We start from the raw sequence: 16,330 nt of genomic DNA, 5'->3' as shown, positions 1-16,330 counted from the left end.
TGCACAGATGGGGAGGCCAGAGGCGGTTCTCCGGCATGTTTTTTTCTAGCATTTATTTTTTCCAAACAAACAAAGCACAAGCTCTGTCTTGGCCTTGGAGGCCTTGCAGCCTTTCACTAGGTAGTGCAGAAAAGTAGGCACTGGCTGCAGTGAAAATAATGACCAGACCTGGGAAAGTCCCTGGGACCAGAAGAGGAGGGACTTCTGTGCTGGGGTCTGACCTCGGAACCAGCCTTGAACTCACTCCAGCTTTGTCAAGCTCACTCCTCTCAGAAAGCATCCTAGAAGCATATGGTCTCAATTTTCACGTGGTTCGTGACATTTCTTCCCTGCATCGCCTGAGAAAGCTATTTGGATGATTATTCATCCCCACAGTTCAGTAATTGCACCAGTTTGGAGTGGTCTGGGTCCCTGGGGCCATATTTACAGCTTGGTCTGCTGGGCCATGGAGCCACTCCATACCAAACAGTTGATCCTCTGAGAAGGGATCACTCTCTCCAATCCATGGAAATGTTTGAGTTCTGGAGATTTCCCCAGGGTTCAGATTTGCCAGTCTTTTCTTTTCTCAGGGTCTATACTGCAGCTGGGAACTCCCCTTGGTCACTGCTCACCCATTCCTCTTGCTGGGTCATCTGCACCTTGGAAAAATCTGGCTACTGATTCAGGTTCAGATTAGTTCGAGGCTCCTAGTTGTTCTCACTGCCCCCTTGGTGCAAGATGCTATAAATTGCATCCGCTCTTTTCATGTAAAACCATAGCCAAACTTCTTCCTTCTTCACATTGTTAAGGAAACAAAGGCAATCCATGGCTGGAATTTGGAAAGGGAGAAGCAGCCAAGCACGAACACAAGCAGCAGAGCTGAAAAGCAACGTCAGAGCTGAAAATACAGCTCCAAGCTAGCTTATGACCTCCCGTGTATTTCGGAAGAAAAGACCCTTTGCTTTGTTTGGCTCCAGCTAGAGCTGGGTGGAGCCTTATTTAGGGTAAGAGTTGTACACAACTGGCTCACAAGTCTTTCTGCTTGCAGCTGATCCTGGAAGTGTATTCTCTCAAGTAGGCACATTGAGTGTCAGAAACACAAATTCTCTGAGGGTGGAGCTGCAGGGTCCTGCCAGATGGGCACTTTTTCCAGACTCAGGCAGATCTCTCATTTTGTTAATTAGAAAGCTGAACTAAAGCCTTCTTTCTCCCTTACTCTTCCTAGCCATGATGGGGGAAGATGCCTGTCATCGCTGGGGGGGCTTTGCTGTAAGGAGCTGGCTGATGGCAAGAAAAGACGAATAACTGAATGTGCTGCGCCAGAATGCCGTCCTGTCTCCATTCAGTAAAGGCACTACTGAGACGGAGAAGCCCAAGAGGATCGGTCAGGACTGACCTGCAGCCCAGTCCCAGCCCCATGAAAAGCATGGCTGAAGTTGACAGGTAGCTTAGGGGTGTTCAAAGGAGCTACACCTTCTGCAGTGTGGCTGTGCAACTGCAATGTCTGGGGATCTAAGCAGTGCTTTAATGCTGAGCCTGAATTTAGCTGGATTAAGGCAGACAGAACCTGAGAGCCTGTGCTGGCTCAGCTTAGCGCGGTGTGCAGGCATGCTGGCACTCTTTCATTCCAGACATTCATCCGTGAGGCAGGATTTTTCCCAAGCTGACACACTCCAGCTGCAGATTCGATGGACTTAGCCCTTCCAGCGCACAGCAGGCAAGAGGAATGAGTGTTTCTGATGCCTAATTGTGTAATCCAGCACAAGAGACTTGTCCCAGGCCCTACAACGTGAGACCACATTATCCAGTCCACAACAGGGGTCAGAGATATCCTGGCCCTGCCACCTCCACAGGACTTGGGCTCCTCTGTCTCCTCAGTAGGAGTGTAGCCCATCCTGTAGCCTTACACATGGTATTTAGCTTCAGTGAGATGACCTGGAGCCATGGCTTCGCACATCCCGTTGTTTTGTTTGGGAAGGGGGGTTACATGGTTATTTGGAGGTTGATTAATGAATTTGGCCACCTCCAGTGTGACACCCACAAGTCAGCCTAGCAAGCCATCTTTATAAGTAGGGCTATTTTGCCAGTTCTGGCTGGTGCTGCTGCTGGACCAGGGGGAGACCATATGCGAATCACACCACTCGATTCAGCATGCTTTCTGAGACACATCCTACAAGACAGCAACAAGACAAGTTACAACAAGCACTCAGAAATAATGCCTGGTCTAATAGACATTCGCAGGTGAATAATCCAGGCTGCAGGCAAGTGAAGGACTGGCTCTACCAAGTAGCATGGGGACCAGCACAAGACCTGCTTCAGAGGATGTGCACAACATGAAGCACACCAACCTGAATAACTTTAGCACTGCTCTCTGTCTGTCAGTGGTTCTGCCTGCCTACTGGGAGGTATGTCAATGCTCTGCTCTTGGGACACTCTTGAAGAGGAGCAGACAGTGTTGCTCCTGCATTACCTGAGACCTGATCTGGCAGAGAAGGGGACGGGCAGGCTTGGGGGACCACTGCTCAGCTGCTGGCAGGTACCATGGTAGCAAGAGACATTGTCGTGGTTTAACTCCAGCCAGCAACTAAGCACCACGCAGCCGCTCACTCACTCCCCCCCATCCAGTGGGATGGGGGAGAAAATCAGGAAAAGAAGTAAAACTCCTGGGTTGAGATAAGAACGATTTAATAGAACAGAAAAGAAGAAACTAATAATGATAATGATAACACTAATAAAATGACAACAGTAGTAATAAAAGGATTGAAATGTACAAATGATGCACAGGGCAATTGCTCACCACCTGCCGACCGACACCCAGTTAGTCCCCGAGCGGCGAAAACCTGCCCCCCACTTCCCAGTTCCTAAACTAGATGGGACGTCACATGGTATGGAATACACTGTTGGCCAGTTTGGGTCAGGTGCCCTGGCTGGGCATGAGAAGCTGAAAAATCCTTGACTGTAGTCTAAACACTACTGAGCAACAGCTGAAAACATCAGTGTTATCAACATTCTTCACATACTGAACTCAAAACATAGCACTGTACCAGCTACTAGGAAGACAGCTAACTCTATCCCAGCTGAAACCAGGACATTTCAGACATGCATGACCAGATCTCATGTAACCAGCTGGTTCCCCCCCCCACATCCTTAAAAAAGCACGCTGTATTTTTAATGTAAGCTCAATAACTGGTCGTCAGTATGAATTTCTGTGCCTTCCCTGTGTGTCTTCCGCATGCATAAGCATGGGCTTTGGCGTCCTTGGCAAGGGCAAGGGGTGAGGAAGTGGGTATGGGCTGTCCTCTGCCAGGCCACCTCTGTGCTCCATGGCCATGTGGGCCAACAGGTGCCGAAGGAGCTGAACACCAGGGTCCTGTCCCCCATCCTGAGAAATTGCTCCAGGAAGAGGAGAGGAGAGGCAAGGGGCAAAGGTGGCTGGAGTGGCCAGTGTCCTGCTTCCCCATCCAGTCACCTTAAGGCCATGGGTGGACTTTTCCCAGCACAGCTGAGTTGCTCCATGTTGCCAGTGCGCCAGAGGATGATGGCCAATGCAAGCTGCTGGTCCCCTCACCCAGGGCACAACTGCATCCTACAGGCATTACTGTGGCCAAGACAAGGCCCTTGGAGATCTTCTTTCCTTGCTAGCAGATATTGCTCTGATTTCAGAGGGAGATGACTCTGCTTTCCTTTTCAAAGTGATCCTGAGTTGCCAGCTGGAGCCATTTCACATGGTGCCCAGCCCCAAAGACAGCCTTGGGCTCTGCGGGTCCTAAGCACCCTGAGACTGCCATGGGTTTCCCAGGTCTCAGAGCAGGCCAGCAAGTCATGTGTGCAGTGCCTGTATTTGTTGAGGTAAGTGGTTAAACACGAAATCCAGTTTGATGTAGGTGAGTAATGACAAAAGCTTTTTGTACCAAACTGTTAATAAATACTCAATTTCTCAATTTTAGACTAAAACAGGATACCTATTAGCAGAAATAACACTCACAAGACAGCTTGCCTGAACAAAAGCTGTGTTTCCTTGCAGTAACACCAAAACTAAAAAAAGGAAAAATGACTAAAATGCTCAGTCATCCTGCTATTAACTCTTAGTGAGTGCATCCCTGCTGGCTTTATGGCTCACTGTTTACCAGCACTGGGCTGTTATTGCAGGGCATTTAGAAGCACTGAAAGATTTGTGTGTAGATTCATTGGTTGTCTAAGAAATCTTGTTGACTACCAACTTAAAAGTTAGTACATGTCTGCTATAATTACTTGCATGGCTGTAAAGCATTCTAGTGATAATTGTTCTGGTCTCTGAAGTAAAGTTCTTCTCCTGCAGAAGCCACCATGGAGGAGTGGAGGGTTCGATGGATTTATTTATTTTTAGTTTGCCTCCTATTGTGAGTTGATGTGCTTGGAGACAGCTTCTTGGAGAAAGTAAAGCTGGGCTGTGACAGTCCTCAGCCCAAGAGGAAGACCCGTGCCAACATGTCTTACCCCAGTGACCAAGTGTGCTGTGGAATGAGGGGTGGAAGGTGCCACTCTGGGTCTTTGTCACCACATCACCTACAGCTACCCTGAGCCCTGGCTTGCAACATTATCAAGAACACGTTCAGCTGAGCTCATAGATTAATAAACACTCTGCATTTCTGATGGTCTCCCAGATGCCAATAAGCACAGCAAGTAGGAAAATGCAGGAGAAGCAACACCTGCCAGGTGTCCAGGGGAACAATGTGTGAAAGGGGAACAGTCATAAAACCCTGAGTGGGGCTGGAGAGGACTATTATATTTCTTCTTATAAAAGTGCCTGTCTCCATAGTGCTGGAGTGTCACCACACAAACACTGAGGAATTACATTCTTGCTGATAATGCTCCGGTTTTGTTCTGGCAGGGACCATAAAGATGGAAAGCAGGCACAGGAGATCATGAGTTCCCTACTGCTGAGTATTGAGTGCTGGGAAGGAAACTGGGGTCTAGTTTGCTCAGATTGACCTTTATGGGTGTCATTGGAAGGTGGGCTGTAAGTCAGTTTAGGGCTTGAGCTCTTGGCAGCAGGGTTTTCCAGCAACTGTATTGGGAGTATGGTTCTGCCCTTTACTGCAGGAGGCCTTGGTATAGCAAGTACCTTGCTATATGCAAATAGCAGCTGCTCCGCTGCCCCAGACTACACATGGGTTAGGACTTGCTAGCCCTGAAATATTTTTGTCCTGTGGCCACTTACCTTATCCCCTCACATCCATATGTCCTGAATCTGGCCAGGAGCTGGAACAAACAGGGTGCTTTTGCAAGGCTGCAATGTTGCTCAGAGCTTCTTTGATTGCTGAGGACCATGTCTTTTCCCCAGGAGAGCAGGGCAGCCCTGGGACAGGGCACAGAGTTGTGGTGGCATCTCCACTGAGGTCATCATCATTCACACGGATGAAGCCTTGAGTGTCCTCAGCTAGCTGTGATAGTGGTCCTGCTTGGAGCAGACATCTAGAGATCTCTTCCCACTTGAACCTGTCTAGGATTCATTAAATATAAAGACATCATCATAGTCTCAAGAAGGCTCACACACCAGAAATAGCTTGAAGCTATAAAAGCATTTACAGAGATATCCTGAATATTTCACCCTCTTCTTATGCTCTTTTGAGCACAATTCTCCTGGGTTATGAAGTCTGAGCCTTCCCTCCCCCCTGAGACCACATAGCAGCATTGGAGCAGAGAGAAGACCTGTGACTAATGTATCGGCTGGAAGGGCTTGCCCGTTTCCTGGTTCCAGGAGCCAAAGTACTTAACTTGGTGACTGCTCTGACTTATCTGTACCAAAGGAACATGCCAGCTGCAATTATTTTTCAGCAAAGGCACCATTTTTCTTTTTTTAAGCCTTGTGTAAATGTCAATAACAAGTCTTTAAAGACAGCTAACTGCCTGGCACGGTACCCCTCCAAGGGGGAGGATAAAGACAGGCTAGGCAGCTTCTCTGGCTGCAGCGTGGCAGAACCTTGCTGGGCCAGAGCAGCTGGTTTGAAGCTTAGCTCCATCAAAAAGAGACAAGGACATAAATATGTTTTATTGCAATAGTTTAGAGCCTGCCGAAATGCCCAGTAGGAGCAAGTCTGTGGAAATACCAGGGGAGTTTGGGAGCATCGCAACCCAGCCACATGCTGCTGGCTTTATGGCAAAGCTCTGTGCTTGGCACAGCCTCCTCCCACTGCACACAAGTGACCTTCCTGCCCCCAGACCACACACAAGCTTGCGGAAGACATTGTGAAACCAAGCTCATGCTTGAGTTTCGTGATGGTTACGCTAGCAGTGGTGGTAACAGCATCATGGTGTATAAGAGAGAAGAGAAAAGGGGAATGCCCTGCTGTAGAGCATGAGGGAGATGCTACAGAGGAACAGGAAGCCCCATGGTACGTGTCAAAAAGAAAGCACCACTTATCCTTTGCCTTGTGGACAAGAGACATGACCCCAAAGACCCAGTTTCTTAGTGAGGCTCATTTGCTGACCGTTTGTGGAGGGGAAACCAAAGAAGAAATGCTGACTGCTGCCAGGAAATGATGCACTTGGTCTTCCTCCCCTCTTATGCTACTGCTGCCCTCTGTTAGCAAGGCAAACACATCTTCCACAGGTCACTCTCCACTTCGAGCGCCTGCAAAAGCTACGTTTAACACCAAAGAAAAATTTGCTCCAGCAGCAAATCCACTATCTGGATGCATTTATACTCGCATGGTTTGGCAGAGACATTTTTCCTACCCTCTGCATCTTACCCTGCTGTGGGCAGTTTTTCACCTGAGCAATCCCCATGCTGAGTCTAGCCTCGCAAACATCTAAAGCAAGAATATGGAGTGCTCATACAGCATCTGTACAGAGACACAGACAGACGGCAGGCTGAACTGTCCTCGTTGGCTTTGAAAGCAGTCAGCTTCTCTTGGATTTCCTACATTTTTGCTCATCACCTCCTCACTTTCAGGATCGTGTGTCTTTTAGCTGTAGCTCTGCTCGCACTGTTGTCTGGTGCTCAGTTAGCAACAGAGCCTCACTTTCTGATTAAGCAGGGCCATGAGCTAAGCATATCTTGAAACATGAACTCAAGGCCCTTCTTCAATACATGAGCAGCCTCAAAGAGAACTTTTTCAGCCTGTCACCAGCCCTGCTCTGCAAGCTGGACAAGGCTAGGGACAACTCTGGAAGTCCATATTCCGCAGCAAGGACCTTCTTAGAAAGCATGAGAATGGGAAGAGAGCAGCAAACTCACCTGTGCTCTTCCTGGGATGCTTGGATCTACTTTTAACAAACTTCTTATACAGTTTTGACCCTGTTCTGCCAGGATGCAGGTGCAGAGAGCCCATACCCTGCCTTTTTCACTGCGTCCAGGACTTGCAATCCAGTATGCTCTAGATGAGGGTGCTGTGGTGGCAGTGGTTCAGCAGAGCTGCTCCCCTGTAAGACAGCATCCCTGGGCCAGTGGGCGATTGTGCTTGGCAAAGGGAGTTGGATATGGACCAGGGGAACACCTGCCCCCCTCCCCTTTACAGAGCTGTCCGTGGAGCACAGACTTGGCAAACCTGAACCTCCAAACACCTCAGCTGAGATCAACATGATATCCCAGCTTAATTATCTCTGCCAAGAGGTGGCACTGAAAACCCTCAGGATACAGAGGCTTGGGAACCTCAGAGCAAAGCCTAAGGGGGTGGGGAATGCCAGGAGCACTCTAAGAAATCTTTGTATATTAAACAGCAAGCACACAATCACACCTGCCACCAAGGGCTTTATGAATGCAGTAACTGCAGTGTATGTATCCTCTAGCAAGTAACACCTGGGCATTAGGAGAGAAACCCAAGAGCTCTCTTGGCCCTTCTAATGCTTGCACATCTCAGCAGCCCCAGATGTCAGCAGGCATAGCTTGGACTTCCTTATCTCGCAAACAGAAACCGTCATCACATGGGGTTTTTGGCCACAAAACTGTTACAGGAAATGGCTGACTGCAGTTGTCTCACTCATGAGCTTGGGCCGGTGTTCGGATGTGAAAGTAGCCACGGCCAAGCCACCCGAATCACCTGGGGATGTGCTGGGGCAGGGGGAGGAGCACAAATAGCTTTTAAAAATATTTATTTTTTTTCCCCCTGCAACCAGAAAAACAATCAGATGGCCTTTTAAAAGAGGTCTGTGTTGTATGTTTGATTAAAAGAAGAACAGTAGTAAAATATATATATATATCTGAAGCATTTTTAATGGTGCTTAACAGCTGTTGGTTAGATGTGGCACTGACAGAATTTGGGGAGAAAAGGGAGTGGCAAATGGTTGCCGAGAAAGGGAAGCCCTTTGCCTTATACTACTTCTCATGGCATAACTGCTGTCAGGCAGGGGATTACACGCAGGGTTTCTCTCCTACCCACCTGCATGTGAAAAATCACACACACATAAATTTTCACCCCCCTCAGCCTGTGCTGTTCCCTTTCCCAGGACCCCAGCACTCCTACTGCAGAGGAGCTCTCAGCTGCCTTTGGGCAGATCTGCCACCCCTGGAAGAATCCCACTACAAAGACAACGCCAGAAGGGCCTCTGGGCACAAACAGCAGTGGGTGACAGCCAACGCAGGCTCCCCTGAGCCACAGGGGAGGAAAACATCACAGACCAGCAAGAAACACCATGCAATACTCTTTTCCCGGGTGCATGCAAATTCCATACTCCTCTGTCAAGGGGAGCAGCTTCACCACTTGGTGGAAGAGCTCACACTCCACTGGGTCAGCACCCTTGGTTTTGTGATGCAAAGACTGGGGGAGGAAGCTGAGAAACCAAAAGCTTTACCTTACCCAGCTGCTGCTGAAAGCAAAACACCCTGGAAAGATAGTTCATCTTCTGAAAGCAAGAGACTCAGAAATAGCCACAGTCAGAAGGTGCTCAGTTTTATTTCTGTATAGAGCAAGGGCTAAGCTCACACTCTGTAAGGCTTTGTAGCAGGATAGGAAGTACTGCCTGCATAGTCCCTCAAGCCAGCCTACACCAAGACTGTATGTGCTTTTTCCCCCCCCCCTCCCCCCAGCTTGCTTTCTTCTCTTGTCTGTAAGTGGCAAAAGCCACCCAACTCAGAGGTTGACTGTTTGAAATGCAACACTTCCAGGGCATCACCAAGACCTCATCTTTGTGGTGAAAGCCAGGTCACATCCTGCAACTAGCCCTGGCTAGCATTTACACTAGAGTTGTTCCCTCTCTGTAAAGGGGCACCTTTCCTGCCAGTGCTTCTTATTGCAGTGACAACAGGAAAAATTAGTCTGAGGTGAAGGGTCTAACTTTCACTTGATCCTGGTATTAGAAAAGAGCCTGACCCTCCTACTGCAACAGCTCTCCTTGTATCCATCGCACCCCAGTACCCAGGCAGAGAGAAAGCATTGATCCCAGATCAAGCCAGGTAGGGGTAAGGACTGAGCCTGACCTGAAACAAATGCAGAAAAACCTGAAAAGGCTGTTTCTGGCACTGCAAGCAGGGAAAGAGTAAAGAGCAGCTCAGGAACACAGTGGTTAGTGGGGAAACTTAAGCACAAAGGCAAGGGCCTGGCTCCTCTGCTCCTTCCCACAGCTGCAGAGGCTCTGGAAGCATTTGTGTTGGCAGGAAGGCAGCAGAAATAGGCAGCTCTTTCCTGTGGCAGGCAGCAGAGTCCACTGCGGATGTGTGCTCCTCCCTGCCAATGGCCACTTGCAGGAAGCTGGTCCTGTGTCCAAATCACCTCCCCAGCCCCATGGGTGTTTAAATAAGACGACGATACACAGCCAACATTTTGTTCCACCTTTATTTTAACAATCAGATAAAAACAGGACTATAGTTTTAAAAGAGTCATTACATGGAAATTATAAAGTGCATTTTCCACTTGAATGTTGTGTACAAAAATATCTTTTAAAAAACAAACATGCAAAACAACCCACAAGGCACTTCCAGGCCTAGAGCGAGGAGAGCAACTCCTTGCTACTACGTTCACATTGGCAATGGAAAAAGGGAAAAAGGGAAAGGCCACAAGTAATATTTTTAAACCACTATTGGTCAAATAGTCAGTTCCCAGCCTAGCTTTTACTTATGGCATTGCTCTTCTAGCTTATATTTCACATTCCTCCCTAAGCACACCCCATCCACAGCCTGAAAATGAACAGGCCCATAAGGAGATACCACCATCCACAGCACCCCAGACACATGCCTTGTTTCAGCCCACAAACAGCTCTCCGTAGGCATGACAGCATGCCAGGAGAACATGACTTTTCTACAGTCAGTGTCTTATAGCATTAACACCATACACTAAAAAAAAAGAAAGGAAAAAAAAAAGATCAGTGTCACTCAGACTTGCTTTAAGTTTAAAACCAGGTTCAAGCCAAGCTAGGCAACAGTCCCTTCAAGAGATACCAGATGCAGGTTATAAGAGCTGGCTTGGGAAGCTGTTTGAACAGAGGAACCAAGCCTGATGAGTTCTGGGCTAGCAAGTAGATTTACCACCTCAACTAAGTGATCAAGCATAGTGATGACATGCATCGGTGTTGGGTTTTGAAAAAGCAGCAGTTGAAGGCTAGCTCTTGTCCCTTTCGGCATCCAACAGTGATCATCTAGGTTAGGGTAAAACAGCTTGTAAGTATTATATACAGTAGTCTCCAGAATTAAAAGCTAGGTTTAAAAAGTTAAGTAGTCTAGCCCATTGCTTCTCTCCAGCCCATCCATAGGCTATTATAGGCACCCAAAAAACTATATAAAGCTTATACACTAGAAAAAAAGATTCCCTTGACCTCTGTTTCTACAAACTATTCAGCACTCTCCCTTTGAGCTGAAGGATGAAGTTATTCTGCTCAACTAGCACACAAGAAGCTTTGTGAGGCTGTTTGGCACTGCACAAGCTGGCCACCTCACCTCAGCACAGGCCCAGAAGACAAGCCCCCTCTTTGAAGATAGGGACGGCTCACATCCGTGATTTGTTTCACATCCAGGGGCAGCGTCAGGATAACCCCACATCTCACATTCCTCACAGTTAGTTCTTTGCCCAGGTGGTGTGAGCCACTTCTTACAGACACAGAGATGCAAAGTTTGGGCATTTACAAGTCGGAATGGCAGCTACTGCTACAACAGTTAGGGAAGCCCAGCATGTTGATATTAATCCAGTATAGCCACAGCATCCTCACATGTGAGCAGTGCCATGCCACTAGCTGCCAAGCAGTCCGTGGCACAGAATAACAAACCATTAGGAGATCTTTTTTAAAAGCAACATCATTTCCAAAGCCTGTTTATCCCAACACATTGCTGGGATTGCATGTACCACCCCTTTCTCAGTCAAGGCACTTCCACCACAGTAGGTACACAACAGTCACTTTCTTATAACAGGACACAGCATAGAGTAGCCATGTGGTCCATTTGTGTTTAGCTCCTGCAACACCTGAGCACAGCCTCCTGCACAGGACTGTGGGCCCCAGCTGGACAAAACCCTGTTTTACAGTCCACAGGAGGAAGAACTGCATTTTCAGTGCCCAGCACGACCAACAGCTGACTTCATATGTCCATCACAGGGGAAAAGCATCATCAATCACTTGTGATAAAAGAAACAGGAGGGTTTTGAAGGCAGCAGTCAAGGCTGTCAACCCACAGCAGTGTTACAAGCACCACACAGCTAATCTCTATTTTTGGTAACACCAAGGGTATAATGAGAGTTTTTCAAGATCAGCTGATAAAACAACTGGTGACTAAGCATATCAGATCCTCTCCCACAGGCACATACATCTCCTAATATGGCCAGCTGTAGGGCCACATTTCCTGTTATCACAGTTGCATTTTCATTTCCAATACACCCTTTCTGCCTCCAGTAGGAAGGACCTCACACTACAAGGACACATGCAAGGAGAGGGCTCTGTTACCCGCAAGCTGACCATTCTACTACCTGACAGGCACAGGCCAGCTTTGCAAGGAGAACCCTGCAGCTGAAGTACAGCCCACTAAAAACATAATACTAGAACATATTTTGAAAAAAGCCTTTTAACACTAGGCAAGCAATACAAACCAGCCACCACTACATAGCTTGGACAGACAAGATAAGCACGGTAGTGTTTCCCTGGAGACTAGCAGCTTTATAGAAGAGGAAGGAGTAGCAGCACTTAAGAGATATATGAGCAACAGCTCCTGGTCCTTTGAGCATCTGGAGAGCCAGTTATCTGAGCTGAGGCAGGGAAGGCTGCCCTTTACGCCTGCCAGAGATGCTTCCCTGACTATAAGCCCACTGCCAGCAGAGCACATCTGGTTTTGCCAGGAGGCTTATGCAGAGCTACAGGGATCCGTACTTCTTCCACCTTTCCGTACACCTCGTGTTCAGACCAGCTTCCAGGCCTGCAGACACACCAGCAACAGTTAGTCAATCAGGACTTTGTCCTTCAGTCAATAGTAAGGCCCTAGCTTCTCATAGCCCGAATAGCTGGGCCACTCAGGAAAGAGGCCATAGGAGCACCGAGGGCTCCCAAACTGGTCAAAGGCACTGCCAAACTCAGGGCCCTGTGGGGGGTGGACAGCTTCTTGGGCAGACTTCAGTTCTGACCGTATGATCCTGTAATTTGTGCCCTTGTTGCTGTCCCAGTACACCTTCCCATTGCACTCAAAGGAGATGGCAAACTCTACTCTTTCATGGGATTGAATTCCCTCAGGCAAGCTGATGTCAAAGGAAAATGTGTCCCAATCTGACCCTCCATACGTATCCTTGACATACTGGCATGGGTAATCTACAAAGTTTTTCCAGGTGTCAAACGTCATCCTGATCTTCACAGTCTTTTCAAAAGCGAGGTTCCTCACCTTCACTGTTCCCACAACAGATCGCTCCTTTAGCATACAGTTTTCAAGGCAGACACAGTCTGCCTGGAGGCGGTTTCTGAAGTCCAGGTAGTCCACAGAGGGCTGAACAAAATCCAGGACAAAGCTGTCCCTCTCCACGGTTGTCAGGCCCACAATGTTGTCTATCAGCTCAGTGATGTTGAAAGGAATATCTAGTGGATCATCAAACTCTGAGAACACCTTCACCATCGTCAAAGCAAAGCCTCTGCTATCTGCAAACGACACCCTCTTCTTCACTTTGTTGTGTGTGAAGGAGTTTGCTGCCTCTTCTGGTCCATTCAGTGTAGTTTTGCTTCTCAGCTGGATGCACGGCCGCAACGGCTTGCTTGGCTTTGGAGCAATTTTGCAGGCACACTTCTCTCTCCGCAAGGGTGAGGAACATAGGTATAGCTGCATTGCTACATCCACAGCCATTGCTTGTTTGTGAGGAAAATAGTCTAATACTCTGGAAGATGAGAAGAAGGGTTAGTTGATGTTAGAAAAGCATTTTAATATGACTTTTGTCAGACAAATGCTACACCACTTCCCCCCTAGCCATCCCAAAGAAACTTGCTTCCATCAACTCCACAAGTCCCTCATCAAGGTTAATTAAAGGCAGGTACTTGCATGGTGTGATTTACAGACACTGTGAGAAATGTGCTACAGCAGAAGTGGCAGGACCAGAGCCTGTTGTGCCCTTGAACAAGATCTCTTCCAGTTGCTACAGGGACAGAGTAACAATTCGAAGACACACGCAGGCACTGCCCTACTAGGCTAGCAATAGCAGGCTCTAGAGCATTTCTGACCCAAAGCAAAACCCATGGCTCAGTCCTGCTGATGTCCACAAAATCAAGAGATTATCAAATTCCAGTGCTACATAAAGCAGTATTCTTGCTGTGCTCTCCTCCCTCCAGGGATGGCTCTCCCCATGGCATCAGATGGTTTTGTAGGAGCAGGGACTCAGTTTGCCACAAGCTGCTGTATGCAACTGACATCACCTTTCATAAACCCCAAGTGTCTGGTATTTTTAGAGGCTAGAAAGCACTTGTTTGGTTGAGCTACATACTTTGCTCATCACTGTCTCCTAGAACTGCTCCATCTAAAGTGGTATTGTAAGGATAGCAACAGTCTGATACAGCAGCAGGGTAGAGACTTAGGCAACATTGCTCAGCACCTACAGAGAAGCCTCTTTCTTCTCTCCACTGCACTTCATAACAGATGTCAGCTCAGACGGCCCAGCAGATTTTACCTCCAACACAGACTTCACACCTCAAGCCTCCACAGCACTTGTGCTGAGCCCCTGGGAAACACCTGTATAGCCACAGGGCTCTGCCAAACACAACTCACCTACTCAAGGTCGACCAAGCCTTCGGAAGCAAGTCTGTCCCCAAAAAGGCACAGGCCATGTGCCCCTCTACCACAGCCTCTCCTCCTCCAGCATCCAGCCCATTCCTCCAGGGATGCAGCACCACCCAACTCTGTGCACCCACTCTAGGGCAGCTCCCACTCAGCACCTTGCCAGATGTAACCCTGGAGATGCCTCTACAGCTAGGCAGCTCCCAAAACATCATACCTATCGCTCCTGGCCTTGCACTGAGGTTAGGCTGGATGCTTTTGGCAGACTCTTTGGCCTGGCTCTGGATAAACTGCTGGACAGATTTATCACACACATCCCCCTTAAGTCAGTTGCATTGCAGCTGACCTTAAACACAGAGTATTCCCTTAATAAAAATCCCCTGTTTGGCTGCAGGCCAGGCTCCAAAGCTGCTCCCACTGTGCAGAGCAGGATGAGCCAGCAGCAGTAGCAGCGGCTGCCGGCCACTTGATGTGGCAGAGCTCCGGCTGCCAAAGCCATGCACAGCCAGCTCTAGTACTTGATTGCTACCCCTGTGCCAAGAAAAAGCAAGAGCTACGCTCTCCAAATTGGTGCTTTAACTCCCCACCCTGCAACAGCAACAGAGCAGCTCTGAGCAGGCTTTCACAGCATCCATTCAGCAAGGGCATCTGTTTATTCAGAGCACATGTGCCAAAGATTGCTTCCCAACACACCCACCAACTAACTCCTTTGGTATCGCCTCCTTCAGCCTCCTTTCAGCTCAAGGGCAGCTGTAGAAGACAGACAGCAGATCCACCTGTCTGCTAACATCATTCTGCTCATCTCTACCTGGTTTTGCTAAGTTTTTATTCACACACACTTTATATAGGTCATTTCCTCCTTTAAATTAAGGCAGCCTTCAATGCTTCTCTCTTACTTGGGCCAATTTCATCCACATAGCATGTTTTCCCAGGGAAATTTATTCAGCTGAATTCCCATAACTGCCGAGACATCAGATTTCTTATTAAGCTTTGGTTACTTCACAATTTTTAGAATGAAAAGGTATGAAATATCCAGCCTGATTTGCATTACTTGGAGCTTTTTTCCAAGCTAAGAACTACAGTAAGAGCTTTTCAGACCCACGATTAGGCTGAGCTCCATGCTTTTACAAACTTTTTCAGCTCATTTGATACCCCAGACATCTCCTTCTGCACTTGAGAGCTTACTGATGCCCAACTCACAGCCCACAGAGGAAGGTTTCCCTTTTGGGGCTAGCATTGGCTGTCTTGAACGTCAGATGCTTTGAAGGTGGGATCAGGGAAATATTTTTGAGAGCTCACGCAGAAAAGCGAGCTCTAGGAAGCAAGCAGTGCAAGGCAGGCAGCCCTGTGCAGGTACAGGGGCCAATTCCTTTCCCCTTCCTCTCAAGGAGCGAACAGACTAGATTCTGTCTCTGGACATCTTCCCGCAGCTTTACCCTCTCCGGAAGAGGATGTCACCGCTCACTCTTCCCTCCTCCATTTCTAGGAAGGAGATGCAAGACAGAGCAAAGGAATTATTTACACCTACATTTATCAAAACCCTTCGATTGCCTCCATTCTGCTTCCAGCACTGTCTGTAAAGAGATAACCCTCTCGCAGAGGGCTCGACACGCAGCAGCTGCTAAGCCAGAAGTTTTTAGACGTGACACGCTGCTGGAAGAAGTGGCACTCGGGTTTTCTGCCCTCTTCTCCTCTCCGGTTCAGGAAAAGCCGAGCTGTTCCGAGGGCACGGCCCACTTGTCACCGGCACTTACCCGGGGTCCGGGCGATATGTTAGCCCCGCTGCAGCCCGTCCCCTCTGCAACCAAAAGCAGCACTGCAAACCCGGGCCACGACCCACCGCCCGGCCCCGCGGGGGCTCCAGGACACCCTCGGCGAGTCCGGCGGAGGGGCACCCCGCCGCCCCGCTCCCGGCTCACCCGGGGAGCCAAGCCAAGACGGTCCCCGCTCCCCCCGGTAGCGGCACCGTGGTCGGGGAGCGCTGGTACCGCTCCCGCGCACCCGAGGGGGCTGCGACCCCGCACCGGCGGGCACGGCAGGCACCCGGGGAAGCCAAACGCCAGCAGCGGAAGGAAGGAAGGAAGGAAGGCGCGAGCCCCACAGGGACCATACCTGGTGCAGTGCATGAGGCCAGCCCCTACACCCCCCCCCTCGGCTCGCCGCCACAGCCCAGGCAGCGCCGGACCCGGGGCCTTAAGAGCGCCCGCCCGC

General features: G+C 49.0%; 1 protein-coding gene across 1 annotated transcript; it reads right to left on the bottom strand.

Moving 5' to 3' along the window:
- Positions 1–10,262: 10,262 nt before the first annotated feature.
- On the bottom strand, positions 10,263–16,276 carry PPP1R3B (protein phosphatase 1, regulatory subunit 3B). Its single transcript, XM_010586141.1, has 2 exons — positions 16,232–16,276; positions 10,263–13,229 (listed from the first exon to the last, which is right to left on the bottom strand). Exons 1-2 carry the CDS (start codon positions 16,243–16,245, stop codon positions 12,338–12,340), a joined length of 906 nt encoding a protein of 301 aa, XP_010584443.1. The 5' UTR covers positions 16,246–16,276; the 3' UTR covers positions 10,263–12,337.
- Positions 16,277–16,330: the final 54 nt, after the last annotated feature.

This window comes from Haliaeetus leucocephalus, unplaced genomic scaffold (assembly GCF_000737465.1).
Source record: "Haliaeetus leucocephalus isolate CR32 unplaced genomic scaffold, Haliaeetus_leucocephalus-4.0 Scaffold140, whole genome shotgun sequence".
Lineage (NCBI taxonomy): Eukaryota > Metazoa > Chordata > Aves > Accipitriformes > Accipitridae > Haliaeetus > Haliaeetus leucocephalus.
The sequence above is the reverse complement of the archived record's forward strand: the minus strand, read 5'-3'. Positions and strand labels throughout refer to the sequence as shown.